Source organism: Xenopus laevis, chromosome 6S (assembly GCF_017654675.1).
Source record: "Xenopus laevis strain J_2021 chromosome 6S, Xenopus_laevis_v10.1, whole genome shotgun sequence".
NCBI classification, from domain to species: Eukaryota; Metazoa; Chordata; class Amphibia; order Anura; family Pipidae; genus Xenopus; species Xenopus laevis.
Genome location: NC_054382.1, coordinates 126,088,097 through 126,115,378, shown reverse-complemented (window position 1 = coordinate 126,115,378; position 27,282 = coordinate 126,088,097). Strand labels below are relative to the sequence as shown.

At 40.7% G+C, this 27,282-nt stretch overlaps 1 protein-coding gene across 2 annotated transcripts in view; it reads right to left on the bottom strand.

The window, feature by feature from the left end:
* Nucleotides 1-27,282, bottom strand: part of fer1l6.S (fer-1-like family member 6 S homeolog) — an 87,991-nt gene that overhangs the window by 8,285 nt on the left and 52,424 nt on the right. For both annotated transcript variants that reach the window (XM_041568004.1, XM_041568005.1), the window contains exons 26-39: nucleotides 26,022-26,272; nucleotides 25,251-25,376; nucleotides 24,180-24,219; nucleotides 23,478-23,608; nucleotides 23,076-23,207; nucleotides 16,459-16,584; nucleotides 13,849-13,976; nucleotides 12,597-12,767; nucleotides 11,176-11,330; nucleotides 10,454-10,596; nucleotides 8,703-8,791; nucleotides 8,077-8,175; nucleotides 5,516-5,757; nucleotides 2,005-2,168 (exon numbers count right to left, since the gene is read on the bottom strand). In XM_041568004.1, coding sequence (XP_041423938.1) covers nucleotides 2,005-2,168; nucleotides 5,516-5,757; nucleotides 8,077-8,175; nucleotides 8,703-8,791; nucleotides 10,454-10,596; nucleotides 11,176-11,330; nucleotides 12,597-12,767; nucleotides 13,849-13,976; nucleotides 16,459-16,584; nucleotides 23,076-23,207; nucleotides 23,478-23,608; nucleotides 24,180-24,219; nucleotides 25,251-25,376; nucleotides 26,022-26,272 — 1,997 coding nt within the window. The remainder of the gene's footprint in view (nucleotides 1-2,004; nucleotides 2,169-5,515; nucleotides 5,758-8,076; nucleotides 8,176-8,702; nucleotides 8,792-10,453; nucleotides 10,597-11,175; nucleotides 11,331-12,596; nucleotides 12,768-13,848; nucleotides 13,977-16,458; nucleotides 16,585-23,075; nucleotides 23,208-23,477; nucleotides 23,609-24,179; nucleotides 24,220-25,250; nucleotides 25,377-26,021; nucleotides 26,273-27,282) is intronic.

The window sequence follows — 27,282 nt, the reverse complement described above, 5'->3', positions numbered from 1 at the left end:
AGTTATATGTGTAAGGTGCCACTCAACAGCCTATTAAAGTCCCACGTTATCATGAACATTTCTCACTAGAGAGAAAATAGATTGCCCCCCGACCTGTATTTCTGCTTTCAGAATACAATAACTACAAAGCTTTTCCCTGGGAGACTTCTCTTCTTTCTCTATGTGTCCTAGTTGTAGCTAAAAAACAGCCTTTATCTTACTTCCACCCTACAAGAGTCCTGTGCAAACATTCTGATCTATAAATAGAATATAATTGGTTTTTATTATCTACCTATTGTAGGGAATCCATGCAAAAACATTGCACTAAAGACTGGCAAAAGAAGAGAGCTTGGTATAGAGAGCCGCATTGTGGACAGAGAAAGAGGTCAGAGAGCTGCTGGTGGGCCCAGAGAGCTGAGAGGCTGCACCAAAAGCATTCATTTGGATCAGGCTGGCACAGGGAAGCCACATACTGTGCCTGAAGAGACAGAGAGTGTGAGAGGAATACAGACTGGAGGAACAAACAGCAGGAGATTCCTATCTGAGCATCCAAAGGGGCTGGTAATTGCACTGTATTACTGAATGTGCTGAATTTGCCTGAAGAGAGCTCTAAAGTGTATCCAAAGAGGATTTGTGAGTATCCTTTTTAAAGGGACAGTACCCTAAAGAGCGCTGAAGACTGTTTATTAATGGACATTAAAGGACTTTACCTTTTTAGTAAGCTAGACAGTTTTGCACTAGCAAGTTATTACTGTATTCCTAGTGGGGCCACCCGTAGGTGCATTCCCGGATCCCACTAGGTGGAGGTAGTGCGCTAGTAAGTACCAGGTACTCAGTCTCTCCCCATACCACTGCAGAATGGCTCAGGTTTGTCCCGTGTCATCAGGTAAGCGCCACATATTGAGTGTAACACCGACAAAGAAGTGTCTAAAGTGTTACACTATAAATTGTCAAAGCTTTCTAGAAAGCCAGGAATTCTCTTGACTTCATTGCCATGGTCTGAAACAAAATGTACAAGTCTACAATGACTTCACTAGGGCACAGAACTCTAGGTGTCCACTTACTACGCATGATATTGTCTTGTTACCACAATGTAGTAAAAAGGGTTTAGGAACACCATAAACTGAAGTCCAGTTATAATGAAAGGCTTGATTACAAGAAATTTCAGGTGTTAAAAACACAACTTTTTATCGTTTCTAGTTGCTGGTTAACTCCAGAATGTAGGTTAAACCAAGTGCTGGTGATTTCTTTCTGTGTTATGTGTACAAATTATAGCCAAATATTGCTTCTAGTTGCCATTCAGCCTTTAGAACAAAGAATTATTTACAGGTGTGAGTTAACTGGCTGGGGCTTAAAAGCTCCCTGCTCTCTCACTAGAGTTTCTACTTTAAGGGTAAGTGCAACATGGTCTTACATGAGACTCATGAGCAGTGAGGGGCCTTGACGTGGCAGGTGAGCTTACATATTTTGGCCAAAGTGTGATACTATCACCTCATCTTTTGTAACAATTATTTCTTAAGGCCTTCTTTTTGTGTACGAATATTGGATTTTTTAAATCGTTTCCAGCCTGCTATTGACAACAAGGCAACACCAGAATTTGGGTTAGACCGTGCGCTGGCGATTTCTGGTGTTTCGTGTTAAAAACAGAGACTGTACTTACATAGCAATGATCTGGATTAGGAATCTAGATCAGGTGTAGGGACTGAGGAGGAAGCTTGCTATTGACAACAAGGCAGGACAGACAAGTGTGGCATTGGAAAAACAAGCTACTCTCATCATTAAAGGGAAAGTAAAGGCTTTTTCATTAGAAAAGCAACAACTTGTATTAGAACTTGAGAAATGCAAGATGATTCTTCTCTGCTCATTAATTTTCTAATCACAGCAACACGAGAAGACTTTGCTTTTCTTACAAAATTAATCTTCACTCAACTGTAGCCAACTGAAAGGCAGGTGGTGTTGTTTCACATTCATGATATTAGCAGTTTTAAAACAGCTAAAATCTTGAAAACTATAAAAAGAACTTACAGTGAGCTCTCCGGATTTCACAAAGGGCCACCAGCCTCGGATTCGCTTTTGCTGGAAGATGGAGATCTTGTTTTCTTCCCTTAGCGTGGTGGCCATGCTCAGATCACAGCTCTTGGCAGTTTTAGCTCCCCGATGGAAGGCATTCAGGTTTAGCTCCATAGAACCTGTTCAGTGAGATGTGGGATAATTAGAGTGCATTTATAAATTAGAAGAAGCCCTTATATCATCTTTATGGCGCAGGACTGATCATTAATTAACTATGATATATGCTATTGCACTAGTCTTAATTAACCTTGTCAGTTACTATAACTACCAATCAACCCTGCAACATGTAACATTGTAGATTTCTGTTTACCAGAATAGAATTATAAAGTTGTCCCTTTAAAACAGTAAAGAAATTAAAACATACACATACCGAATGTCTAATTTATGGCTATTTATACAGATTATGGTATGGTGTCAAAAATGTATACATATACTGAAACATTCTTTTAAAACAAACAGGGAACAAATGTTGAAAAACAAACAAGAGTTTACAGAGTACAATAGGAATAGAGGGGCCTACATACTAGAAAGAGTTTACAAACTAAAAGTTAGGGTACAATTGAGACATAATTGAATTTAATAAGCTTCCCTAAACAGGTGGGTCTTTAGGAAAAGTTTGGAATGAAGGAGAAAGTCTTGAGGCAGAAAGTTCCAGAGAAAAGCAGAAGCCTTAGAGAAGTCTTGTAGATAAGAATGGGCTGAAGTGATGAGTGGAGAAGAGAGGTGAAGGTCATAAGCAAAGTGACGGTTGCTTGAAGGAGGGTATTTTGAGATCAGAGATGAAATATAGAGAGGGGCTTCATTATTAAGGGCTTTGAATGTAAGTGTAAGTAATCTGAATTTGATTCTAGAGGAAATGGGAAGCCAGTGAAGGGATATAAATGGGGAGCGGCTGAGAGGTGAGATAGATGAATGAGTCTAGCAGCCGCATTAAGAATAGATTGGAGTTGTGAAAGGCGATATGTTGGGATACCTGCGAGGAGTAGGTTGCAGTAGTCAAGGCAGAAGATAATAAGAGAATGGATATGTGTTTTGGTTGTGTCTGAACTGAGATAGTGTTGTATTAGAGCAATGTTGCACAGCTGAATATGACAAGTGTTTGGAAGGTGATGAAGAAGACAGATGAGGGTCTAAGATGATTCCAAGGCAGCGTGCCTGTTTGTTTGTGTTTGATTGAGAGGTGATGCCAATACCTGTGAGTGAGATCTGAGGGACAGGGGAAGATTTTGCAGGAAACATAGTGGGGCTCATTTATCAACACTGGGCAAATTTGCCCATGGGCTGTTACCTATAGCAACCAATCGGTGATCAGCTTTTTAAAGCCAACTGCAAGAAGAACAATGAATGCAGCAATCTGAGTGGTTGCTATAGGTAACAGCCCATGGGCAAATTTGCCCAGTGTTGATAAATAAGCCCCAATGAGTTCAGTTTCAGGTGGTCCTGAGACATCCAGGAGGAGACAGCAGAGAGACAGCCTGTAACTTGGGAAAGGACAGAAGTAGAGAGGTGAGGAGTAGACAAATAGAGTTGGGTGTCATCAGCATAAAGATGATACTGAAGTCCAAACAACTGAATAAGTTTTCCTAGCGAAGTAGTATTGAGTGAGAACAACAGAGGGCCTAGAACAAAGCCTTGAGGAACTCAGAGAGAAAACATAGTAGAAGTTGAGTTAGAGAAGGCAAATTTAAAGGAATGATCACAAAGATAAGATGGGACCATGAGAAAGCAGTGTCACGATTGCCAGCTGAGTATAGAATGTCTAGGAGGAGTTGGTGGTCAATTGTGTTAAAGGCTGCAGAGAGATCTGGAAGGATGAGTGTGGAATAGTGAACATTAGACTTTGCCAGGAGAAGATCATTGGTACTTTGGTGAGTGCAGTTTCAGTTGAGTGTGTTGGGTGGAAGCCAGATTGCAGGGGGTCAAGAAGGAAGTAGTGAGTGAGATGCTGGACCAGGTGTTTGTAAACAAGGCTTTCTAGTAATTTGGATGTGAATGGAAGAAGGGAAACTGGATGATGGTTGGTGGGAGAGCTGGGATCAAGGGAAGGTTTTTTGAGGATAGGAGTGATGAGTACTTGTTTGTATGAAGATGGAAAAGTACCAGTAGAGAGTGAAAGGTTAAATAGGTGGGTAAGTGCAGGAGAGAGTGTTTCAGAGATTGGATAAAGGAGGCGAGAGGGTATGGGGTCAAGGGAGCAGGTTGTATGGTTTGGGCAGGCTAGACGTTTGCTAACTTTATCTAGAGTTGTGGGGGTGAAGGAGTCAAAAGTGGATGTGAGTGGACTGCAAGTTAGTCTGACATTGTTGTTAGATGATATGCTCAGGCTAATGAGATAGATTTTTTCTATAAAGAAATTAGCAAGATCTTGGGCAGTTAAATTAATGGGTGGAGGGGGGCATAGCAGTGAGTTAAATATATCGAACAGTCGTTGTGGTTTCGAGGATAGATAGGAGATTAAAGGAAAACTATACCCCCCAAACAATGTAGGTCTCTATAAAAAGATATTGCATAAAACAGCTCATATGTAAAATCCTGCTTCATGTAAATAAACCATTTTCATAATAATATACTTTTCTCGTAGTATGTGCCATTGGGTAATCATAAATAGAAAATTGCCATTTTAAAAAATAAGGGCCGCCCCCTGAGATCGTATGATTCACTGTACTCACAAACATACCAAAAAACCATACTTGTTAGGTCACATGAGCCAATTAACAGACAGAGTTCTATCTTTTGCTTCCACACTTCTTCCTGTTACAGTTAGAGTTGTAGTATTTCTGGTCAGGTGATCTCTTCCTGTTACAGTTAGAGTTGTAGTATTTCTGGTCAGGTGATCTCTTCCTGTTACAGTTAGAGCTGCAGTATTTCTGGCCAGGTGATCTCTGAGGCAGCACACAGACCATCACAAAATGGTGGCTCAAGGCAAGAGATGTAAAAGGGCAAGATTTACTTAAATATATATTCCAGTTTGGTAAGATTCTTTAATATGCCACTTAATATGATATGAACTATCTGTTGCTTAAGTGTTCGTTTTGGGGGTATAGTTTTCCTTTAAAGAAGAGAAGTATTGTTCTTTAGCTATTGATAGAGCTCAATTGTAGCAGGAGAGCATGAACTTGAAGTGGATGAAGTCAAGATCAGTTTGTGACTTTCTCCGCTTTGTTCAGCTGATCTACTACATCCTCTGAGTTAAACTGTTGTGTCAGGTTTGTGGTTTAGCTGTTAATTATAAATTCATTATATAAAAAAACAAAAAATAATATAAATATCAGTGAATGGGAGAGTATTGGTTATATTTGAACAGAATGTCATTTTAATAATTGGCAATACCTCACCTCACAGGCTGCAGTTACCATTCTGCTTTAAAATCATGGCTTTAATGTACAATTTTTTATTCACTGTTCGGTGTTTAGAACAATAGGCTTATGTTTTATATGTGCTGAATGGAAAGTGCTTTGGCTCGTACCTAGAAAGTCATCAGAAGAAAGTCTGTCAAAGTCCCAGACTTGTAGCAGAAGCACTGCAGGAATTTTCCTTTCCGTCTTCTCTAAAGAAAATATATTTTCTCTCTTACTGACGATCATTTGTTTCTCTGCAGGGAGGTAACTGAATGGGAATACGAAACGCCAGTTGAAGTTGCCTTCGCCAGTTAAGGAGTTGTAATGGACATCTGTCTCCTGGCTGTCATCTTCTATTCCCTTCAGCCACCTGCAATTAACACTTCCACAAATAAACATCTCTATTCATTGATTGGAACATCCATGAAAAAGAACTTTTGGGGGCAAATTCATTAAGGGTCGACTAGCGAGGCTTAATTAACCCTCGATATTCGACTGGGAATGAAAATCCTTCCACTTCGAAAATCGAAGTCGAAGGATTTTGCGCAAATACTGCGATCGTTCGATCGAAGGAATAATCGTTCGATCGAACGGTTAAATACTTCGAATCGAACGATTCGAAAGATTTTAATCCAACGTTTGAAGGAATATCCTTCGACCAAAAAAACTTAGCCAAGCCTATGGGGACCTTCCCCATAGGCTAACATTGGGTTCGGTAGCTTTAAGGTGGCGAACTAGGGGGTCAAATTTTTTTCTTAAAGAGACAGTACTTCGACTATCGAATGGTCGAATAGTCAAACGATTTTTAGTTCGAATCCTTCGATTCAAAGTCGTATTTGAAGGTCGAAGTAGCCCATTCGATGGTCGAAGTAGCCAAAAAAACACTTTGAAATTCGAAGTTTTTTTTCTTCTATTCCTTCACTCGAAGTTAATGAATTGGCCCCTTGGTGTCATATAGATCAGGCAGAGAAACATGTGAGTATGTTTGCCTTGGCTGTTGCCTTTATCTCTTTCTGCAGGGAGTTGCATGACATCCACACAACATATGAATATGTGCTGTTACCTGATTTCATGTTGAATTTTTTGTGTTCCTTGAGAATGTATGGATTGCTGGTTAAATTAGCAAGATATTCTACTGAGACAATATTGCTTTCCGATCTTATGAGATATAGGGCTTTAGGGTAACAGGAACCCAAGCCAAAATAAGTAGTCACCTCAAATCTCACGCTGACTGGCCTTCAGGCTGGGCCCTTTAACAAAATTGCAGATACTGTATATAGAAACATTGGGGTAACAGTCGCTGCTATAGGGGCTGCTATAAGGTCCCATAGAAAGTCAGTATTTAGTGGGCTGGGGGGAGCTGTTTGGGCCTCTATATGGGCTGATTGGGCCTCTGTGTACCTGAAATGTCAGGGCCTATTTTAATTCTCAGTCCGGACCTGGTTCCAGGGGTACCCAGGGTGCAAATAAACACACCCCAAATCTCAACCTGATTGGCCTTTAGGTTGGGCTTCCTTGGTCCATAAAAAGGTTATAGATATGAAGAAACATTGTGGTAATAGTTATTGTTTCAGGTGTACGAAGGGCACAAAAAAAGGACTCACTCCAAATGTCACCCTCTTAGCTGATACCAAGGTTCTAGTTTTAGAAAACATTGTGCAAGTAGTCACTCTGCTATAGTTCCAGGGGTACCCAGGGCAGTAAATAAGGACATATCTCAACCTAACTGCCCTTAATGCTGACTCATAACAAAGTTACAGATAATTGAGACTATTGATTTATCAGTTATTGATTCATAGTTTCAAGAATATCTAGGCCCTCAAAGGTAGGTAAAGGTAAACAGTCACCCTGCTATAGTTCCAGGGGTACCCAGGGCACAAATAAACACTCTCCCCAAATCTCAACCTGTCTGGCCTTTAGATTGGGCTTCCTTGGGTCATAACAAGGTTATAGATATGAAGAAACATTGGGGTAACAGTTATTGTTTCAGGGGTACCAATGGCACAAGTAAGGACTCACTCCAAATGTCACCCTCTTAGCTCATACCAAGGTTCTAGATTTAAAAAAACATTGTGCAAGTAGTCACCCTGCTATAGTTCCAGGGGTACCCAGGGGAGCAAATTAGGACTTTAGGTTGGCTCATAACAAAGTTATAGATAATAGAAACCATTGATTAGTCATTAATTCATAGTTCCAAGAATATCTAGGCCCTCAAACTAGTTTTTATCCCAAATCTCATCCTAATTTACCTTTATGCTGGACTTTCAGATGTGTATAGTAAAGCAAACATACATTCTCTCCAATTTCACCCATATGGGCCTTCCGGATTATCCCCCTGCCATCACTTCTTGCCCACCAGGAGGGCCAGGCCACTTATGTAGAGCTTCTCACTTTAGTGTCTTTGTTAATCTACCACCACCAATCCCTGTAAGTACCAATGGTTAGGTGCTGAAGCTTAGGCATCCCTGATATAGAGTCACCTTGAACCTCATCTGTCTTTTGGGAGGGGACATTACTTTATCCATCATTCTGATCTCCCTCTAGAATGCAACCAAAACAAATCACACCAATAACCTGCAGCATATGAAGCACAAGACAAGGAAGCAGCCCATCTTATCTAGACTTTCCCTACAGAGACCAGAATGTAGATACTGTACCTTAAGTAGCTGAACACAAAATAACAACGTACCCTTTAACATAAATATCACTTGATTTTTGTCCTGTGAATATATTCTCATCCTCTAGTATAACATCTTCTGTGTTCCAGATAATTATTCTCAGTTCATATCTAAAGATAATAAAGAGACACATTTATAAATAAATATTAGGGCTGTGGGATCTTCTTTTTAACTTGAGAAGAATATCCTACAGACCATAGGGTCGAACACTTTAATGGTCTAAAGGTCTATCTAACTCATTTCCCCCTTAATTTTAGTTTTATGGGGCACCTTTATGCCCATAGGATTATTAAATATACACAGAACCTGTTGAGGGTGTATATAAAACACTGATTTAAAGGGGATTGGAACCATTTTGCCATTCTGAGCTGTTTCTATGCATTTCACATATTTATGGCAAACATCGGGCTTCACACACTATAGATCCCCTATTATATGAATTCCACTTTTATCACTTTGATTAGCATAGTACTGTGGGAATGAAACTGAGAATATTATCATTAATAACAATTATTTCTGTATTGATGAGTCATGTTTGGTGAGTACCCTGTAACTAAGCTTGTGATTAGATCTGTAAACTGAACATATTAAGAATGTAATTAAAGATCTTTGAAGCTTTATTAAACAATTAAATTACCCTTTTGGCTTTCTTGGAGAAATATCAACGGGAGGGCCTGGAAGTGGCAGGTCTGTAGGGAACATGTCCACCCACATTTGGATCCTCCCCTTTGTAAGAATAAAAATAATCAGAATTAATATGTACGTTACATGGTATATTCCACATGAACATTCAGAGCTGCTGGATTGTACCAGGGACTCTCTAGTCAAGTGATCCCCAACCAGGGGCTCCTGAGCAATATGTTGCTCTCCAACACCTTGGATGTTGCTCCCAATGGCCTCAAACCAAGTGCTTATTTTTGAATTCATAAAAACCAGGTCTACTGCCACACAGAACCTCCTGTAGCTGCCAATCAACATAGGGGCTACCAAATTACCAGTAATAGCACTTATTTTGTATCTCTTATTTCATGTTTGTGTTGCTTCCCAATTCCCCCCAAAGGGTGGGTGGCCTGCTGTGCATAAATCTAGAAATATAGGGCCTAATATTGTTTGCCCAACATTTTTGGTCATTGGTAGAATTCTGGTCAGCTAAGGTATCTGCTTAGCTTTAAATCAACAACCTTAAGGGGCTTGTTTCGCAATGCTAAACATCTAAATGTGGGAGCACTAAGGGGTGCAATATTGTACGCCTTAACGCCCATACACAGAGCACTTTAATATACAACAAAAGTGCAAAGAACAGCTCACACAAATACAAGAGATCCTTGTATTTAATAGCAAGCATTAGGTTTATAGGAATATCCATTCCCAAAGGTGCAGTCATGTTCTCAAAAGCAATTTGAATTTCCATGCTTAAAGGGCAACCGAAAGTCTAAAATAGAATAAGGCTAGAAATGCTGTATTTTGTATACTAAATATAAACATGAACTTACTGCACCACAAGCCTAATCAAACAAATAATTTATGCTTTCAAAGTTGGCTACAGGGGGTCACCATCTTGTAACTTTGTTATACATCTTTGCAAGACTAAGACTGTGCACATGCTCAGTGTGGTCTGGGCTGCTTAGGGATTGCTTGAGTTCTGCATGGCTGGGAAGTAAGGCGAGGGCACCCCCTGCTGTTCATAAGTATGATTGTTTCCCTGCTCAGCAGTTAGGGACCGTCTGACAATTCCTATCCACAGCAGTAAATGAAGGGAGAATACAGTCAGGTTTCTTATAAAAATGGTAGACATTTGTTAAAGGAGAAGTAACCCTTTAAAATAAGTGAATGTAAATTTGATGAGGGGGCTATTCTAAGAAATTTTGCAATGTACATTCATTATTTATTTTGTTTTTATTCCAAGATATTAAAGGATACATGTGATGTTGATATGAATGAATGTTGATATGAATTTTGTTACAACAGCACTACCTGCTGTTCACCAATGTTCTTCTGCTTAGGAATAAAATTTGAAACCTTTCTCACATCTTCCCTAAGCAGAACAACACCAGAGCAGTCTCTTTCTTTCTCCTGACAACTTCCTTGACTACTTGGTGGTCAGACTGGTGGGAAACTGACAGCAGGTGGCGCTGTTGCAACTAAATTTATTCATATTAACAGCACATGTATCCTTTAATATCTTGGAATAAAAACAAAATAAATAATGTACATTGCAAAATGCTTAGAATAGCACTCATCAATTTTTCATTCTTTTTTTAAAGGTTTACTTATCCTTTAATTGAAGTATATTGGAGATCGGTTTCTTTTTCATTGAAGAAAGTAAAAATGGAATTTTATTTTTTTGCCTTTACATGCCCTTTAAGGGCAAGTTTCTCATCCCATTACCTGCTCTATTCCAGGTTTGTCCTTGTGATACAAGGGTCGAGTTTCAATGTACTCTGGAACTAGCTTGCACCCAATTTCAGGAATATCGGACCAAGACTGGAGAGCTTTCAGGGCAAGATGCTCATATGATTCCACTTGCTCATCTGTTAAGGAGACCACAGAAAGAGATCACATATCATTGCCAGGAACCAGGCTCAATGATCTAACAACCTTCACTACTGACAAATCACTGCCAGGAAAATGGGTGCAAAATACACACTTTGCCTTTTAAATGTTGATATATTTCACATAGGCTGCAGAATAATTCATCACAATGGATGGCTGGAGGACACTCTCCATAAGGCATGGACAACTTCACTTGTAATATATAACAGCAAATTCAATGGATGCTCCTAGCATTTCTTTTATTCCTCCAATTGAATTTTATGAGAACAAGATCTGTTCAATAACTTACTCACTCACTTACACGGTCATGTTTCAGGTTATTAATGGCTCTCTCTTGCTTTAGATCTTGTGCCCCCTCCCCCTCCCGGGCGCTGACCCATAACGTCCCCTTATCCCATGTATCAATCTGCAGATTTTTATTAGCTATTCCCAACACATTCTAAGGGACCATAAATAAAATCTCTTCCAGAAAGCAAATAAGTAAAATGAACCATAAAGAACTATAAGCTGTAAATAAAATGGCAAGTGGATATATGTAAATACATGTGTATAGTTACCATCTTGGTTAAATACAGTTTGTCCGGTAAATATTTTGCTTCCAATTTGTATCTGCCCAGGACGCAACTGGGGCCCATCCAGCTTGTTGTCTTTACAAAGTTTCGCCAGTATCTCTGTTGGTTTGGTGGAGTCTCGCCAGGCATTGTATCCTTCTCTACAAAAAGTCATTGGAATGTGTGAGTAACAAAAGGACAAGTCATATTCAAAATATGTTGTACCTGAAAATACAATGGGGCAAATTTACTAAAGGGCGAATTTTTCCCTCGAAAAGCTCCTCCATGCTGTTAATTCGCAATGAATATGCTTATATTATGCCCATATGCCTTGTGGTTTGGTTCTCCTCTATGCAGGCAGCTGTATCAGCTGGGGGTTGAGCAGTAGAAGGGAACCTCAGTCTGAAGATCAGATAGGGTGAAATTGGAGAGAATGACTGTTTGCTCTCCTGAAAGCCCAGCTTGAATGTCAATTAGGTTGAGATATGGGATGAAAACATGTTCACTGTACTAGATATTCTTGGAACTATGGCTGAATCATTGATACACCATTGTCTTCCTACATCTTTAACCTTGTTATTAGCTAAAAGCGACCCTTGATCAAAGGTTGGAATTGATTTGAAAATCAATACAATTCTGGGCTGTATGAGCCATTTGTATTAAAATGTATTGATTGTATTCCAGAATGTCTATTTGTTTCTCTCCTAACATTTCACACTTACTGCATTATGGGTTTAAAGTTTGTAAAATGTGCACAATAAATACAAATACAAAATAACCTTCCACCTCCATAAAAATCCATAAACCTTAGCAAATAAACTGGGCTTGGGATGCAGGTGAATTTTTTACCCAAGGACCTAGGTGTGGGATCCCCAACTTTATTTTAACTGTGAGCCACATTCAATTGTAAAAAGAGTTGGGGAGCAAAACAAGCATGAAAAATTCCCTGGGGGTGCAGAATAAGGACTGTGATTGGCTATTTGGTAGCCCCTATGTGGACTTGCAGCCTACAGGAGGCTCTACTTGGCAGTACATCTATTTTTTATGCAACCACAACTTTCCTTTAAGCCTGGAATTTAAAAATAAGCACCTGCTTTGAGGCCACTGGGAACAACATCCAAGGGGTTGGAGAGCCACTGGTTGGGGATCACTGATTTAGTCAATATAAACAATAGTATAGGGACAATGAATACGTATATATATATCTGTTTTATGCAGAATGAAACACCACTGGAACAGAACTAGAAGTGCCGGCATGCTCTTATCTTATCAATATATCTTTAATGACTTCAGAGAGATTTCTAGTTAAGTTTGGAAATGACACATTAGGCTTGAAAATCAATTCCACTGTAAAACAAAGGACAATTGTCGAGACACATTTATCCTCATTAGGAATTCTGCCGCTTTCAAGTAAGAAAAAAACATACATTTCATATTGACTTTGCAAGCCACAGGTAGCGCGGTGTCGGCTGAAGAATCGATTCTCCAGATCTATTTTGGTTTCACCAATGAGGTCGTCTGTCCCGATCATATCATAGTCGTAGATCACAACGGACAATGTGGAATCCTTTGGGAATGTCGCTTGCATTTCAAACGATCTTGATAGACAAAGGAGATTTCCCATTAGACAATAAAAATTTTACAATAAGATATACGATAATTTGGAAATTAAAGGACAACTAAACGCTGAAAATTAATATGGCTAAAAATGCCATATTTTATATACCGAACTTATTGCACCAGCCTAAAGTTTCAGCTTGTCAATAGCAGCAATGATCCAGGACTTCAAACTTGTCACAGGGGGTCACCATCTTGGAAAGTGTCTGTGACACTCACATGCTCAGTGGGCTCTGATTGGCTGTTGAGAAGCTAAGCTTAGGGCTCGTCACTAATTATCCAGCAGAAAATGAGCTTCCCTGGCTGTAATATAAGATGATGCTACAGGTTTGCTGATTATTAAATTCTGATGCTAATTGCACTGCTTTCTGTGCTGCCATGTAGTAATTATCTGTATTAATTACTAATCAGCCTTATATTGTGACATTTCTATTCTATGTATGGAATGGAATGGAATATGGTGGAATGGAATAGGGTGGAATGGAATAGGGTTGAATGGAATATTGTGGAATGGAATAGGATGGAATGGAATATGGTGGAATGGAATAGGGTGGAATGGAATACGGTGGAATGGAATAGGGTGGAATGGAGTAGGGTGCATCCCTATGAGCAGCTGCATTTGACTGGGTCTTAATACCCAATGGGGGTAATAATATAAAACTTGCAACCATTGCACCATTTCATACCTGGGCTATGAGCTCAAGTGCTTTGCGCCATATGCATTGATTCTTTAAGGATAATTGAGAGAGGCAATTCAAAATAGGTCCCTTGGGGCCCTCGGGTCAAAGTCCCTTGGGAGTTCAAGGAAAAGGTATAAAAAAAAGGTGCAGAGGATTTATATTCTTCAGTATATCATGGATGTCACACCTGTCGCCCTCAGCTGTCTTTGATCTACAACTCTCTGCAACTCAGCATGCCAAGAGTTGTAATTCACAAGCAGGTTGGTCACATGTGGGACATTTCTGATCTAGATACATTTTGCCCCTTAAATGTGGGACTCTGCATCTGTAACACCATCTCTGCATAAAATATGGAAACAAGGCAAATAAACCAGACTCTTACCTCCCAAACACCGGATTGAGTTGCTTAGGGATGTAATTATCTCGATCTTTGATCTCAGTCTTCCCAAGTCTTAACACAATGTAGGGGTCAGACTTTCCATCTGGATCCGCCGGGCTAAGGTTAAAGCCCTAATGTCACAGAAACAAAACACAAATAATTAGTTATGTAGAGAATTCAGAAGTGAGAGGAATAGCCCAGTGCATATGAAAAGGGCAATTATGTGCTATTGTTTTTACTGTTTCCCTTCCAGGTAAATCACAATCATTTTACATCCCATTGTCTTTTAATTAGACCATTAACAAGATGTGTCAGCACTTCAGACATATATATGCTATCAGCCTATTTTATTGAATAACAAATTATTTCACTTTTACTTTCTGGCTCATAAACTACAGTCCTTTAGTGCCAAGGAAATGCTGAAAGGAAGAGACGCTTTCATATAGAAACACAGTATCTAGCTGATGCCAGTAAAGAAAGAATATTTGCTATTGGTCTTGATGATTTTGTGAACACGGCATCTTATCTCTGGCTGCAGCTGATACCCGTCCTTGCTGTCATGCAGATCAATAGGAGTCAGCTCCATACAGCCAGTGACGTTGGCAGTCAGGGAGCTAGTCATTAGCAACTGCCAGCACAGATAGCACATCACTCATTCCTTTACATAAGCCATAAACACTACAGGTATGTGCTCATATTTAGATGCAGACTAAGTTTATATTTAAACCACTCTTATTTACAGGGATTGGATCCATTATCCAGAAACCCATTATCCAGAAATCTCTGAATTACGGAAAGGCCGTCTCCCATAGACTCCATTTCATTCAAATAATCCAAATCTTGAAAAATGATTTCCTTTTTCTCTGTAATAATAAAACAGTAACTTGTACCTGATCCCAACTAAGATATAATTAATCCTCATTGGAAGCAAAACCAGCCTATTGGGTTAGACTTAAGGTATAAAGATCCAAATTACAGAAAGATCCATAATCAGTTAGCTGCATTTAACGCTAGAATGCACAGTTCAGTTGTAGCACCCACAAGCTTAAAGGCACCTTCTGGACCAGAGATGAAGCATCAAACAGAGCAAATACACCCAAACAGAGAGAAGCTCTTAGGTCTTGGTCACCTGTGCTGGAAGCAAAACTCTAAAACAGACTGTTTAACCTTCACCATACAGGTAGGAGCAGTGGTGTAACTAGAGTGCGCGTGGCCCCCCTGCAAAAAAATCTTCAGAGGGGCCCAGCAAACTCCGATCCCCATACTCCCGCCCATTTCCTGTCCCACATCTGCCCCACTCACATCCTGCCATCCGACTCCGCCCATGTCCTGGCCCACCTCTGCCCCACCCACATCCTGCCTCCGACTCCGCCCAGATCCTGCATGATTCCACCCCTCCCGTCTGACTTGCCTTCCCCTTCCTCGCCTGTAAGAGAGCGGCTGGAGAGGACATTTTTTTAAATTAGCTATAGAGGAAGCAGACCCCACAGTCCGGGCCCCCCTGTTCGCTTGAGCGGCCCCCTGTGACTGCGGGGTCTGCTTCCTCTATAGTTACACCACTGGGTATGAGACCATTATCTGGAAACCAGAAAACTCAAAATTATGGAAAGGCCGTCTTCCATAGACTCCATTTTATTCAAATTAAAAAAATTATTTCCTTTTTCTCTGTAATAATAAACCAATAGCTCGTACTTTATCCAAACTAAGATATAATTAATCCTTATTGGAGGTAAAAACTCTTATTAGGTTTGACGAATGTTAAAATGATTTTTTAGCAGACTTAAGGTATGGAGATCCAAATTTACAGAAAGACCACTTATCCAGAAAATTCCAGTTCCAAAGTTTTCTGGATAACAGGTACATGTCTGATTGCCTTTTAAGTGTAGGTGAGAAAGCTATTTTGCCCTTCTGAGACTAACTGAGACACAATCAGATTTTTATCTTGATGCCCACAGATGTGCAGATTTTATTCTTTGAGCGACAAGTGCTTATTTGTGTTAGTCTCCTGATCTACAAGTAACCTCAGGGATGATGTTCTGGCCTTGAATTGACAGGCAGCAATCGTACGAAAGTCATGCCCGACAAATAGTAATGTCACCCATTGATATCATCAGATAGGCAATACATGCAGAGAAATTATCAGTAGCCAATGTAAATCTTTTAACTTGTCCCATCGACTAAACAACCGATCCCTGTGGCACGAAAAATGTCGGGACACTCCACACATGGTCCAAAAATCTTACAAATCTTAGCTTCATACAACTATATATTTGCATCTATTTCCAGCTTTACTGGATCAGCTGGTCAGCTACTAGTTAGTTTTAGTAAGTAAGGGCAATGTTATGGCAGCTTATCTATTACTCAGCCTCAGCTACTATATACCTAATTATACATATAATATAAAAATGAACATAAATGAACTAAATTAGCAGATCTTTCCTGCAGCCTCCAGGTGTTCAGCCTTGGACACAAATCAGTAAACTTGACTGGATGTCATAGTCTGTGCCCAATCTTAAAGGCATTTAAAGGCACCACAATTGTGGAATTCCGTTGAGTTTATAAAGATAACACAATCAAACTGGTGAATTATAAGTTCAGTTGCTTCACACTTACTGCCACAACGTAGACCCGTATCAAGACTTTCACGGAATGGTTGGGCGGAATTCCCTGCAGAATGCGTAGCTGCCCGCCGTCCTTGAGGCCGGTGTCCTCGGCATTTTTGTAGATACAGAAGGAACCCTGAGAAATCCCATAGAACACAATTATTATTCGTCAGAATTATATCTCACATTGGGGCTAACTTACTAAAGGGCGATTTTTTGCCTCGGAAGGCTCTGCCAGGGTCGGACTGGGCCGGACCTGATCCTCACCAGCTCTCCCTCAGGCTGTAGATCTCCCTCCCCTGACACACTAAGGGTACTGTAAATTTACACGTGCTCAGGGGAGGGTGGCGCAGCAAGGGCCCATGGGGGGGTGCAGGGGACCCTGGGACAGTAGCCCAGGTGCACCCACCAGTCTGACCTTGGTCTCCTCTACACTTCGCTAAAGTTTGCAACAAATACGCTTATTTATAAAAATGAGAACTTTTGGCGCAGTAAATAAACACTGGCGTACATTCGCCATTGAAAATTCATCATTTCTAATCAAATTTTCACTAGCGAAAATTCATTAACACACTTACATCAGTCTAAATAGGGCAGGTATATATTGGTCATATATATTTCATTATTAGAGATGTTGGTGGAAATGCTTGAAGTGGCCACTTATTATTAAAAGTGTAGTGCTATAGTAAATTGAGTGCACCGTTGTCTGACTACGAGCTCTACTCCCAATACTGTGCTCTGGATGAGACCTTAATTCTTAGGGAGTCAGCCCTCGCAAACGATGTGGAGGCAGGGTGTAGTGTTACTGTAACATGATGCAGGGTGCATTAATTGGGCACCAGTGGTTCTTATAACTTAACCAATGAACATAGTTATTGTACAAGAGAATTCACAATGGAGTGTACATACAGAGCAAGCAGGATCATACAGAACTGTGGATAGGCATATAATCAAAGCACCTTTGGTCGGTATCAGTCCCCACAGGGATGGAAACAAGTAAACAGTAGCTGCTCGGGGTACACCCAGCTTTAAGACTTTTCCCTAAGTGGAACCTGAGGGGAATCTCAAGTCTGTACATTAGTCCCTACTTCTGAGCAATTAGTACTCAGGATCATAATCCCACTCACAATCCTCGGGGGAGCCTTAAACTGCTCAGCTAAATAGCCTGTCTATCTGTCACTCCTAGAGTGATCTCTTAAGGTGAGTAGCCTATCCTTACTTGACCTGACCTGTCTAGGTTCCACTGGATACCATGCCAGCCTGCTCAGGCCAGAGCTAACACACAATGGACCCTGAGCACATGGCTGCCCAGGACTTTACAATTTAGCACAGTACCATCTACTAGTCTCTGTGTGAACACCAAGGGGCATAGCTTTAAGCACTAATAGCAACAGGTCCCCCCTCTTAACTGTATTTTAGGACCCAGTTAGGCGTCTATAAACCTAGGGGACTGCCTTCTAAATAATACTGGGAGACTATTATCCCTAAACAAGGAAGCAAAATAAATACAAAAGAGATCTTCTAATGTCCTAGACATGAGCCCACCCTAAAACAAATGTGCCGTGAGCTTCAAATGTTTTACAAAAATATCAATTTAACTTTTAAACATAATCCCACATTAAAATATGAAAAAACGCCGGCGTTTTGTCTGTTTTTAATGACTTTTCGGCATACAGGATATGATGTCACTGACATATGATTGAGGAGGACCTGCAGACCTGAAGCAAACTCAGGCAAAAAGGTTAACGAATTGGAAAGTTCAACTTCGATGAATTTGAGTACCGATGATTCGCTTGAGCAAAAATTCACCTGGCAAAAGGGCGTGAAACTTAGTTAGCGCTGAGCTCTTCTGCTATGGCGATGTCTCTGCTAAGTGTCTTTTTGGGGAATTGACACTAGCGACGGCCACTTTGTTCTTTAGTAAATTTGCCCCATTATCTGTATAACTCTTTTTTATTTGTTGAAAGGTTAAATTGTTTCAGTGACATAATAGTGCCAAGGACCAGGGCAGGAGACATTTACTCATAAGTTTAAACTACAATTTTTTTTCCAAGATTAGGGTTTTTTTTGTTTGTTTCTCATATTTCTATTTCTGGATCTGAATCTAATTGCATTTTGCTTTCATTGAAAGGAGTTTCTTTTTGATCCAAAATTGGATGTAAGGTGCTAGTAGTTCGATTGAGTTAGGCCAGGGTTATTGTTGTTGTATAGTGATGGGCGAATTTGCGCCGAGTTTCGCTTCACCGAAAAATTAGAGAATTTCGCGAAACGGCGAAAAATTCACGAAACGGCGCCGGCGTCTCGTTTTTGACACCGGCACCAATTTTTGCGGCGAATTTTCGCTGGCAAATTTATTCGCTGGCGGCGAATGGCGCAAATTCGCCGCAAATTCGAGCCTGGCGAATAAATTCGCCCATCACTATTGTTGTAGGTTATTCTGTGGTTAATGCAATTTCTTTTTTTTTAGTCTTTTTTTCTGAGCTCTCTCTCCAGTTCCTTCCCTAACTTGACTATTTGTGGATATAATTAATGGAAAGTATTGATATTCAGCTCACCACATTACACACAAATGGAATGACAAGAAGGATCAGATTTTCCCTGATAAAGCCCACTATAAACTAGGTGAATCTGTCAAAAATGCTGATCGCTCCAGTTTTCAGAAACTATACCTTTGTGGTAATTTGATATATAGAGAGAAATCTATAAATCTTTTGTTTTTTGCTTGATAAGCGAGCACTATGGGACCAGCTCTTGCGTTCCTTAAAGGCGAATGAAAGGCTAAAACTAAGTAAGCTTTATCAGAACAGTCTATATAAATACTCCAGTAAACCCTCAAAGTAATGCTGCTCTGAGTCCTTTGTCAAAAGAAACACCACATTTCTTTCCTTCTATTGTGTACTCATGGGCTTCTGTATCAGACTTCCTGTTTTCACCTTAAACCTCCAGGGCTTGGGCTTGAGCATGCTCAGTTTGCTCCTCCCTCCCTCCCTCCTCCCCTCCCTGCTGTAATCTGAGCCAAGAGCTATGAGTGAGCAGGGAGAGACTCCTTTCCTTCTCCTTTAAGGCTCTAGCATTTACTCCCCTGGGAAATAAACAACCCCTTGTGCCTCTGTATAGAGGATTCTTTATTTATTTCAAATGATTGCTCTTTTCCATTACTAAATAGTAGAAATGTGTTCTTTACATACTGAAAATGTTTGATCTCAGGAATGTTAAATTTCCCTTTTATATCACACATCCAATCTATGGTAATTAATTCTGGTCAGAGCAGGGATACATTATAAAGTAAAATGATTGGCAGATATTACACCACCTAGAATTGGACTTACACACTTAGGCAGGGGTATTTAAGATCATTCAAATAAAACTTTAAGTATGTTATAGAATGGACAATTCTAAGCAACTTTTGAATTGGTCTTTTTTTTTAGTTTTTGAATCATTTGCCTTCTTCTTCTGATACTTTCCAGCCTTCAAATATGGGTCACTGACCCCATCTAAAAAACAAATGCTCTCTAAGGCTACAAATGTATTGTTATTTAGAGATGTCGCGAACTGTTCGCCGGCGAACTTGTTCGCGCGAACATCGGGTGTTCGCGCTCGCCGGAAGTTCGCGAACGTCGCGCGACGTTCGCCATTTTGGGTTCGCCATTGTTTTTGCCCTCTCACCCCAGACCAGCAGGTACATGGCAGCCAATCAGGAAGCTCTCCCCTGGACCACTCCCCTTCCCTATAAAAACCGAAGCCCTGCAGCGTTTTTTCACTCTGCCTGTGTGTGCTGAAGAGATAGTGTAGGGAGAGAGCTGCTGCCTGTTAGTGATTTCAGGGACAGTTGAAAGTTTGCTGGCTAGTAATCGTTTTGATACTGCTCTGTTATTGGAGGGACAGAAGTCTGCAGGGGTTTGAGGGACATTTAAGCTTAGGTAGCTTTGCTGGCTAGTAATCTACCTTCTACTGCAGTGCTCTGTATGTAGCTGCAGTGGGCAGCTGTCCTGCTTCTGATCTCATCTGCTGACTGCTGCAATAACAGTAGTCCTTGTAAGGACTGCTTTTATTTATTTTTTTGTTGTTTTACTACTACTACTACTACTACTACTATAAGAGCCCAGTGCTATTAGTCTAGCAGTGTTGGGGAGTGGGACTGGTGTGCTAATCTGCTGCTCCTAGTAGTTCAGCAGCACCAACTTTAATTTTTTTTTTTAATATTCATTTTTTTTTTATTTTACTTTTTTTTATTTTACTACCGCTGTAGTAGTGTATAAGTTGACCTTTTAGGCATTATTTGCCCTGTAGGCATTATTTGCACACTGTTTTCTTCAACCCGCCATCGAGCTGTGTGACCTTGTTCACATTCTGTCTAAATATCCATAATATTACCGTCTCCAGAAAAAACACCGGAGTCACTTTTTTCAAGCAGCCATAATATATTTTACGTAATCCGTATCCACCGCTGTAGTAGTGTATACGTTGGCCTTGTAGGCATTATTTGCACACTGTTTTCTTCAACCCGCCATCGAGCTGTGTGACCTTGTTCCCATTCTGTCTAAATATCCATAATATTACCGTCTCCAGAAAAAACACCGGAGTCACTTTTTTTGGCAAAAAATGACTATTTTCAGCATTTATGTGGCATATTTTTTCTGGCAACTGTGCTTCAGTGGCTGCAACCAAAAAAACTGGGCAAACAATGTCTACAAGGTCAACGTATGGCGAAAAATGACTATTTTCAGCATTTATATGGCATATTTTTTCTGGCAACTGTGCTTCAGTGGCTGCGTCCAAAAAAACTGGGCAAACAATGCCTACAAGGTCAACGTATGGCAGTTGTTTAAAGAGAACAGTAGATTACTAGCCAGCAAAGCTACCTAAGCTAAAATGTCCCTCAAATCCCTGCAGACTTCTGTCCCTCCAATACAGAGCAGTATCAAGCAGATTACTAGCCAGCAAACTTACTATCATCTGTCCCTGAAATCACTAACAGCTCTCCCCCTACACTATCTCTTCCAAGCACACACAGGCAGATTTTTCAGATACATTTTTGCCCTTGATCCCCCTCTGGCATGCCACTGTCCAGGTCGTTGCACCCTTTAAACAACTTTAAAATCATTTTTCTGGCCAGAAATGTCTTTTCTAGATGTTAAAGTTCGCCTTCCCATTGAAGTCTATGGGGTTCGCGAACCGTTCGCGAACCGCTCGCGTTTTTGCGCAAGTTCGCGAATATGTTCGCGAACTTTTTTTCCGACGTTCGCTACATCCCTATTGTTATTGCTATTCAGGCCTCTCCTATTCATATTCCAGTCTCTCCATGCATTGTCAAATCAATGCATGGTTGCTAGGGTAATTTGAACCCTAGTAACCAGTTTGTCGAAATTTATCAGGGTATTCGTTTTATATACCAATTGGAGAATTGTTGTTAATTTTTTTTTCCCACAGAAAGGTTATGGTATTTATTCTAGGTGTGATGTTTCAAAGCCAAAGAGAGAATAAGTGCTTTTTGTTAGAAGAACATACTCATTTTTGTAGAATATCAGTTTATGCTGTTCAGTAAAGGACCCAGTACACTCTGTACTGTGCTGTAACCTTTCACTGCATCTCAGCCTCCCTCATCAGACCCTCCTAGTGGCCCCTGCCATATATAACAGCATCTCAGCGACCCCCTGCAGTACATCAGCCCCTCTTAGTGACCCCTGCAATAAATAACATCCCAGTGACCCCTGCAGTACATCAGCCCCTCCTATTAACCCCTGCAATAAATAACATCCCAGTGACCCCTGCAGTACATCGGCCCCTCTTAGTGACCCCTGCAATAAATAACAACATCCCAGTGACCCCTGCAGTACATCAGCCCCTCCTAGTAACCCCTGCAATAAATAACATCCCAGTGACCCCTGCAGTGCATCAGCCCCTCTTAGTGACCCCTGCAATAAATAACATCCCAGTGACCCCTGCAGTACATCGGCCCCTCTTAGTGACCCCTGCAATAAATAACAACATCCCAGTGACCCCTGCAGTACATCAGCCCCTCCTAGTAACCCCTGCAATAAATAACATCCCAGTGACCCCTGCAGTGCATCAGCCCCTCTTAGTGACCCCTGCAATAAATAACATCCCAGTGACCCCTGCAGTACATCGGCCCCTCTTAGTGACCCCTGCAATAAATAACAGCATCCCAGTGACCCCTGCAGTGCATCAGCCCCTCTTAGTGACCCCTGCAATAAATAACAGCATCCCAGTGACCCCTGCAGTACATCAGCCAGCCCAGTAAACCTTGTACTACATGAAGCATCATAGTTTTTCATAACAAGTATGAATTTTATTCGGCGAATTTGCCCGTTTTGCCGCAGGCAAATAATTTTGCGAATTTGCCGTGAAAATTCGCCGGTGTCACGGTTTAGATGCAACGGTTTCGGCGCCAGCGCCAATGTAGAAGCCGGCGCCCATTATGACAAGTTCGCCCATCACTCATAGCAAGGCAAGAGGCCCTTTGGCTTTTAGTGGTACAGGGGAGCTGCAGTAGTCAGTACCTTTACTGATAACTTTTTCCTAGAGATTGAGTTGTTGCCTAATCCTTTGGGAGATGAGTATTAAATATGTATTTTTACATCAAAGTCAATTATCTTTTGTGGTTACCTTGAATTTGCCAATGATCCTATCATCATGGATACTGTGATCATCGTCTGTAGATTTCCCTCTCAGAAGTTCAAACGTTCTGACCCAGTCTTCAAAATTCCTATACTCACTTTCCAGTTCGTTGTCATATATCTGAAATGGTAGCGTGGTACAGTGACCCAGTGCAATGGGGAGTTGTGGATTGATTTGATCTTTAAAACTAATATATACAGTATATATATTTATAGGACACAAAGCACTCATGGGCCTTAAATTATGTGCAACGATGTAATAGTGTAAGTCAAGATAGAGAGAGGGAGAGAGAGAGAGAGAGAGAGAGAGAGAGTGTAGTATATGTATGTGGTTCATAAATCATAGCACATAGCATAGTGAACTTGACACAATAAAGTACTATAGCTGTACCTGCAGGGTGGCAAGCTTGGGAACTTCATCTTTTGGTTTCTTTTTGGCCAATTCCATTCCTTTTTTCCCATCTTTCTTCTTTTTTTCTGGCTCTACAATTGTTAAACTGACTTCCCCCGGGGTCTTACCAGCTAGCAATATAAAAAAAAAGTTTATGTTAAGATGTATAATCTAAATTTACATTTATTTGTTCGGAGGGTGTAGACTGCCTTTAAAGGAAACCCATACGATGAATATTAAGTATTTAGGTGCAAACCAGCAATAAGCGGGACACCTTGAGAAGCATTTTATGCCATCCACTTGTGCATCTCATGCTTAGTACAGGTAGGGAATTTATTATCCGGGAACCCATTATCCAGAAAAATAGAGAGAATGCTATCTCCCATAGACTCCATGTTATCCAAATTTTTAAAAATAATTTCCTTTTTCTCTGTAATAATAAAACAGTAGCTTGTACTTAATCCCAACTAAGATACAATTGATTCTTACTTGAAGCAAAACCAGCCTATTGGGTTTATTTAATGTTTAAATTATTTTCTAACAGACTAAAGGTATGAAGATCCAAATTCTGGAAAGATCTGTCAACCAGAGAAACCCAGGTCACAAGCATTCTGGATAACAGGTCCCCTAGCAGTACAATAGCTTTCCTTTGCATTCTTTAGCGGTATAATTGAAAGGTTACCAGGCAATTTAGAGACTTACACGAATCCGTTGTGTCGGCGGCGGCTGCAGCGGCTTTTGCCTTCGAGAGACAAAATTAAAGGAGTATTTAAGACTGACATTCAAACAAAGCAGATATTGCATATTTATGATGTGGGACAAAAAACCATACAAAATGAAAGTAAAGGCATTTTAAAGGGAAACTGCAATCACATAAACACACAGACATAACCAAGACTATTAAGGAATAACCCATTGTACTTTGCTAAGGAAAGCAGCTCTAGTCTCATTCTAATTCAGTACATATGTAAAGCTGGCCATAGAAGCAAAGATACAGTCATGCGAAATGAAGATTCGTACGATATTTGGACCTTGTGTGGAGTGTCTCGACAATTTTTAGTATTTAAAGGATCTCTGCATGTATTGCCTATCTGACAATATCAATGGGTGACTGTAAGGATTGGACTGTGCCGACTGTGCCGAAGGGACACTGGGAAAAAACCTGGTTGGCCCGGACCTCATGGGCCCCTCGCTGGGATCCCTGATCGGCTGCCCCCCCCCCCAAAAAAAACAATATTCCGGTGTTCAAGCATGCTCGCACTCAAGGTTGGCGCATGCAGAAGGGCTCGGAATTTTGGAACTCGGTGGGCCCCCAATGGTCCAGTCCGACTCTGGTGACTGTCACTATTATTTGTCAGGCATGACTTTTGTTCGATTGCTGCTTGTCAATTCATGGCCAGAATATCGTCTGATTTATTTTTTCTACTTATTTGAATCTGAATGGTTAGTAGCAGATCATTAGACTGAAAGGAACGAGCGTTCCTCGCACAAATAATAAAATCTGCAGTAGTGATGTACGGGGCGGGATTTCCCCGTCCTGCACCCGCCCGCCACCCAACAATCTGAAAATAACTCAATCCGAAAAAGTGTTTGGAAGGAGAAACAATCCCTTTAATGCCCCAAACCAGGAAGTCAATGTGTTTTGCCCTTAGTGCCCATAAGACTCAATCTAAACAAGTTTTCACCACTGCCTTAGGCTAAAGTGCATTTCTACTTGTCCAGCAGGAACCTCCTAAACTCCCTTCCCACATGGAAAGATCAGGGAAGAATTACCTTCTGCAGCTTCTCCACAGATGCGTAGTATTTTGACCACCAGTCAATGACATTTTCTGCTGATTCATCTGCTATTGTTCTCTTCTTCTTTTTGGTTGACTTCCTCAATGACCCTCTGACCAAAGCCTGCGGTGCAATAAAGAGCTTATTTTATGTTCTTATTCTGCTCTCTGTCAAACCTGTGTTATTCCATATTGCAGTGATTCCCCAAGCAGAAGTTCATGCTCTCCAACCCCTTAGATGTTGCCCCCAGTGGCCTCAAAGCCTCTAGATCCGGGGTCCGCAACTTTTTTTACCCATGAGCCATACTCAAGTGTAAAAGGAGTTGAGGAGCAACACAAGCATAAATAAAGTCCCTGGGGGTACCAAATTAGAACTCTGATTGACTATTGGCAGCATATATGTGGACTGGCAGCCTACAGGAGGTTCTGTTTGGCAGTACGTCTGGTTTTTATACAACCAAAACTTGCCTCCAAGCCTGGAATTCAAAAATAATTTGAGACCATTAGGAGCATTATCCAAGGGGTTGGTGAGCAACATGTTGTTCATATGCCACTGGTTGGGGATCACTGCTCTAGATACACACATATACCACTAGAAAATAAACTGAGCACATGCAGTAGGGAGAATGGAAGTAGTGTCAATATCCCTGTGCTAATATGTTTTTGCATTGGCTTTCAGTTGCACCCAATAGTGCATGTACATAAACACCAAGTTATCCAATACTAACATTTTTCCAAAAGCTAATATTTAACTATTAAAAAGGCTTGCCTGCTGGGTGGTATCTTTCTTTAGAGGGGACATCTCTGCTTTTGTGGCTTTGTCTTTACGTTTGTCTTTAGACACAGCAGAATCCAGAGCCGGACTAGTTGATGGAGTCAGAGATGGAGCTAAAGTTGCAGTAGGTGACAGCACAGGAGAATGAGGGCGGCTTTGTGGAACCTCCTTCCGTAGCGATGGATCAATATCAACATAGATATGATCTTGTTCCCCGGGATCAGGAGAATCATACTGGGGTCCAGCTGAAATCATAAGAAAGGACAGACATCATTATAAGTCATGGTAATCATATGATAAAGTAAAAGGTGGAATTAAGTATTTATTTGGGTTGGATAAAGGGTAGTGCAAATACATCGGTAATAGCAAAAAAGCTAAAAACCAGCGGGTCTCCTTTAAGCAGGAAAATTGTTTTTGACAGAAAAGGAACAAGGCTGGCAATTTTATTATGTTGAGATAATTTAAGGCCCGTCAGACATAAACCTGATTACATATTTCTAATTTAATTTAAGAAGGTGGATGTAGTGGTATGTTTGGTGTTGGCTCAGTTATAGTGCTGAAATATACTCCTTTTCCTTTACTCCATGAGATATCTTGTGTTGGTGAACTATTTTATATTAGTAATAATGTGGAAAAATCTGGAATAATAACCATGGCTGCCAAAATGATGTTGTTCTACTTATTTTTTTAACCAGAATTGCATCGGTTTCTGGAGGTCAGTAAGTTATCCAGAGTGGACACTCTAGAACAGTGATCCCCAACCAGTGATCCTCAAGCAACATGTTGCTCACCAACCCCTTGGATGTTGCTCTAAGTGGCCTCAAAGCAGCTGCTTATTTTTGAATTCCAGGCTTGGAGGGAAGTTTTGGTTGTATAAAAGCCAGATGTACTGCCAAACAGAGCCTCCACATAGGGGTTACCAAATAGCCAATCACAGTGCTTATTTGGCATCCCCAGGAACATTTTTTCATGCTTATGTTGCTCCCCAACTCTTTTTACATTTGGATTTGACTCATGGGCAAAAAAGGCTGGGGACCCCTGCTCTAGGACAAGATGACCAAACTCATGCTGTATGGTTTTCAATAACTTTCCACCCATGAACCTGACATTCCCAGTCTAGACTACCAAACTTTATCCTCCAGTCACAAGCAGTGTCTTACTGAGTCTCCAAGCACCCACCAGAGAAACTGACAACTAGGACCACTCTCATAACAAACAGAAGTAGCTAGTGTTAAATGTTACAAGTGTCATATAG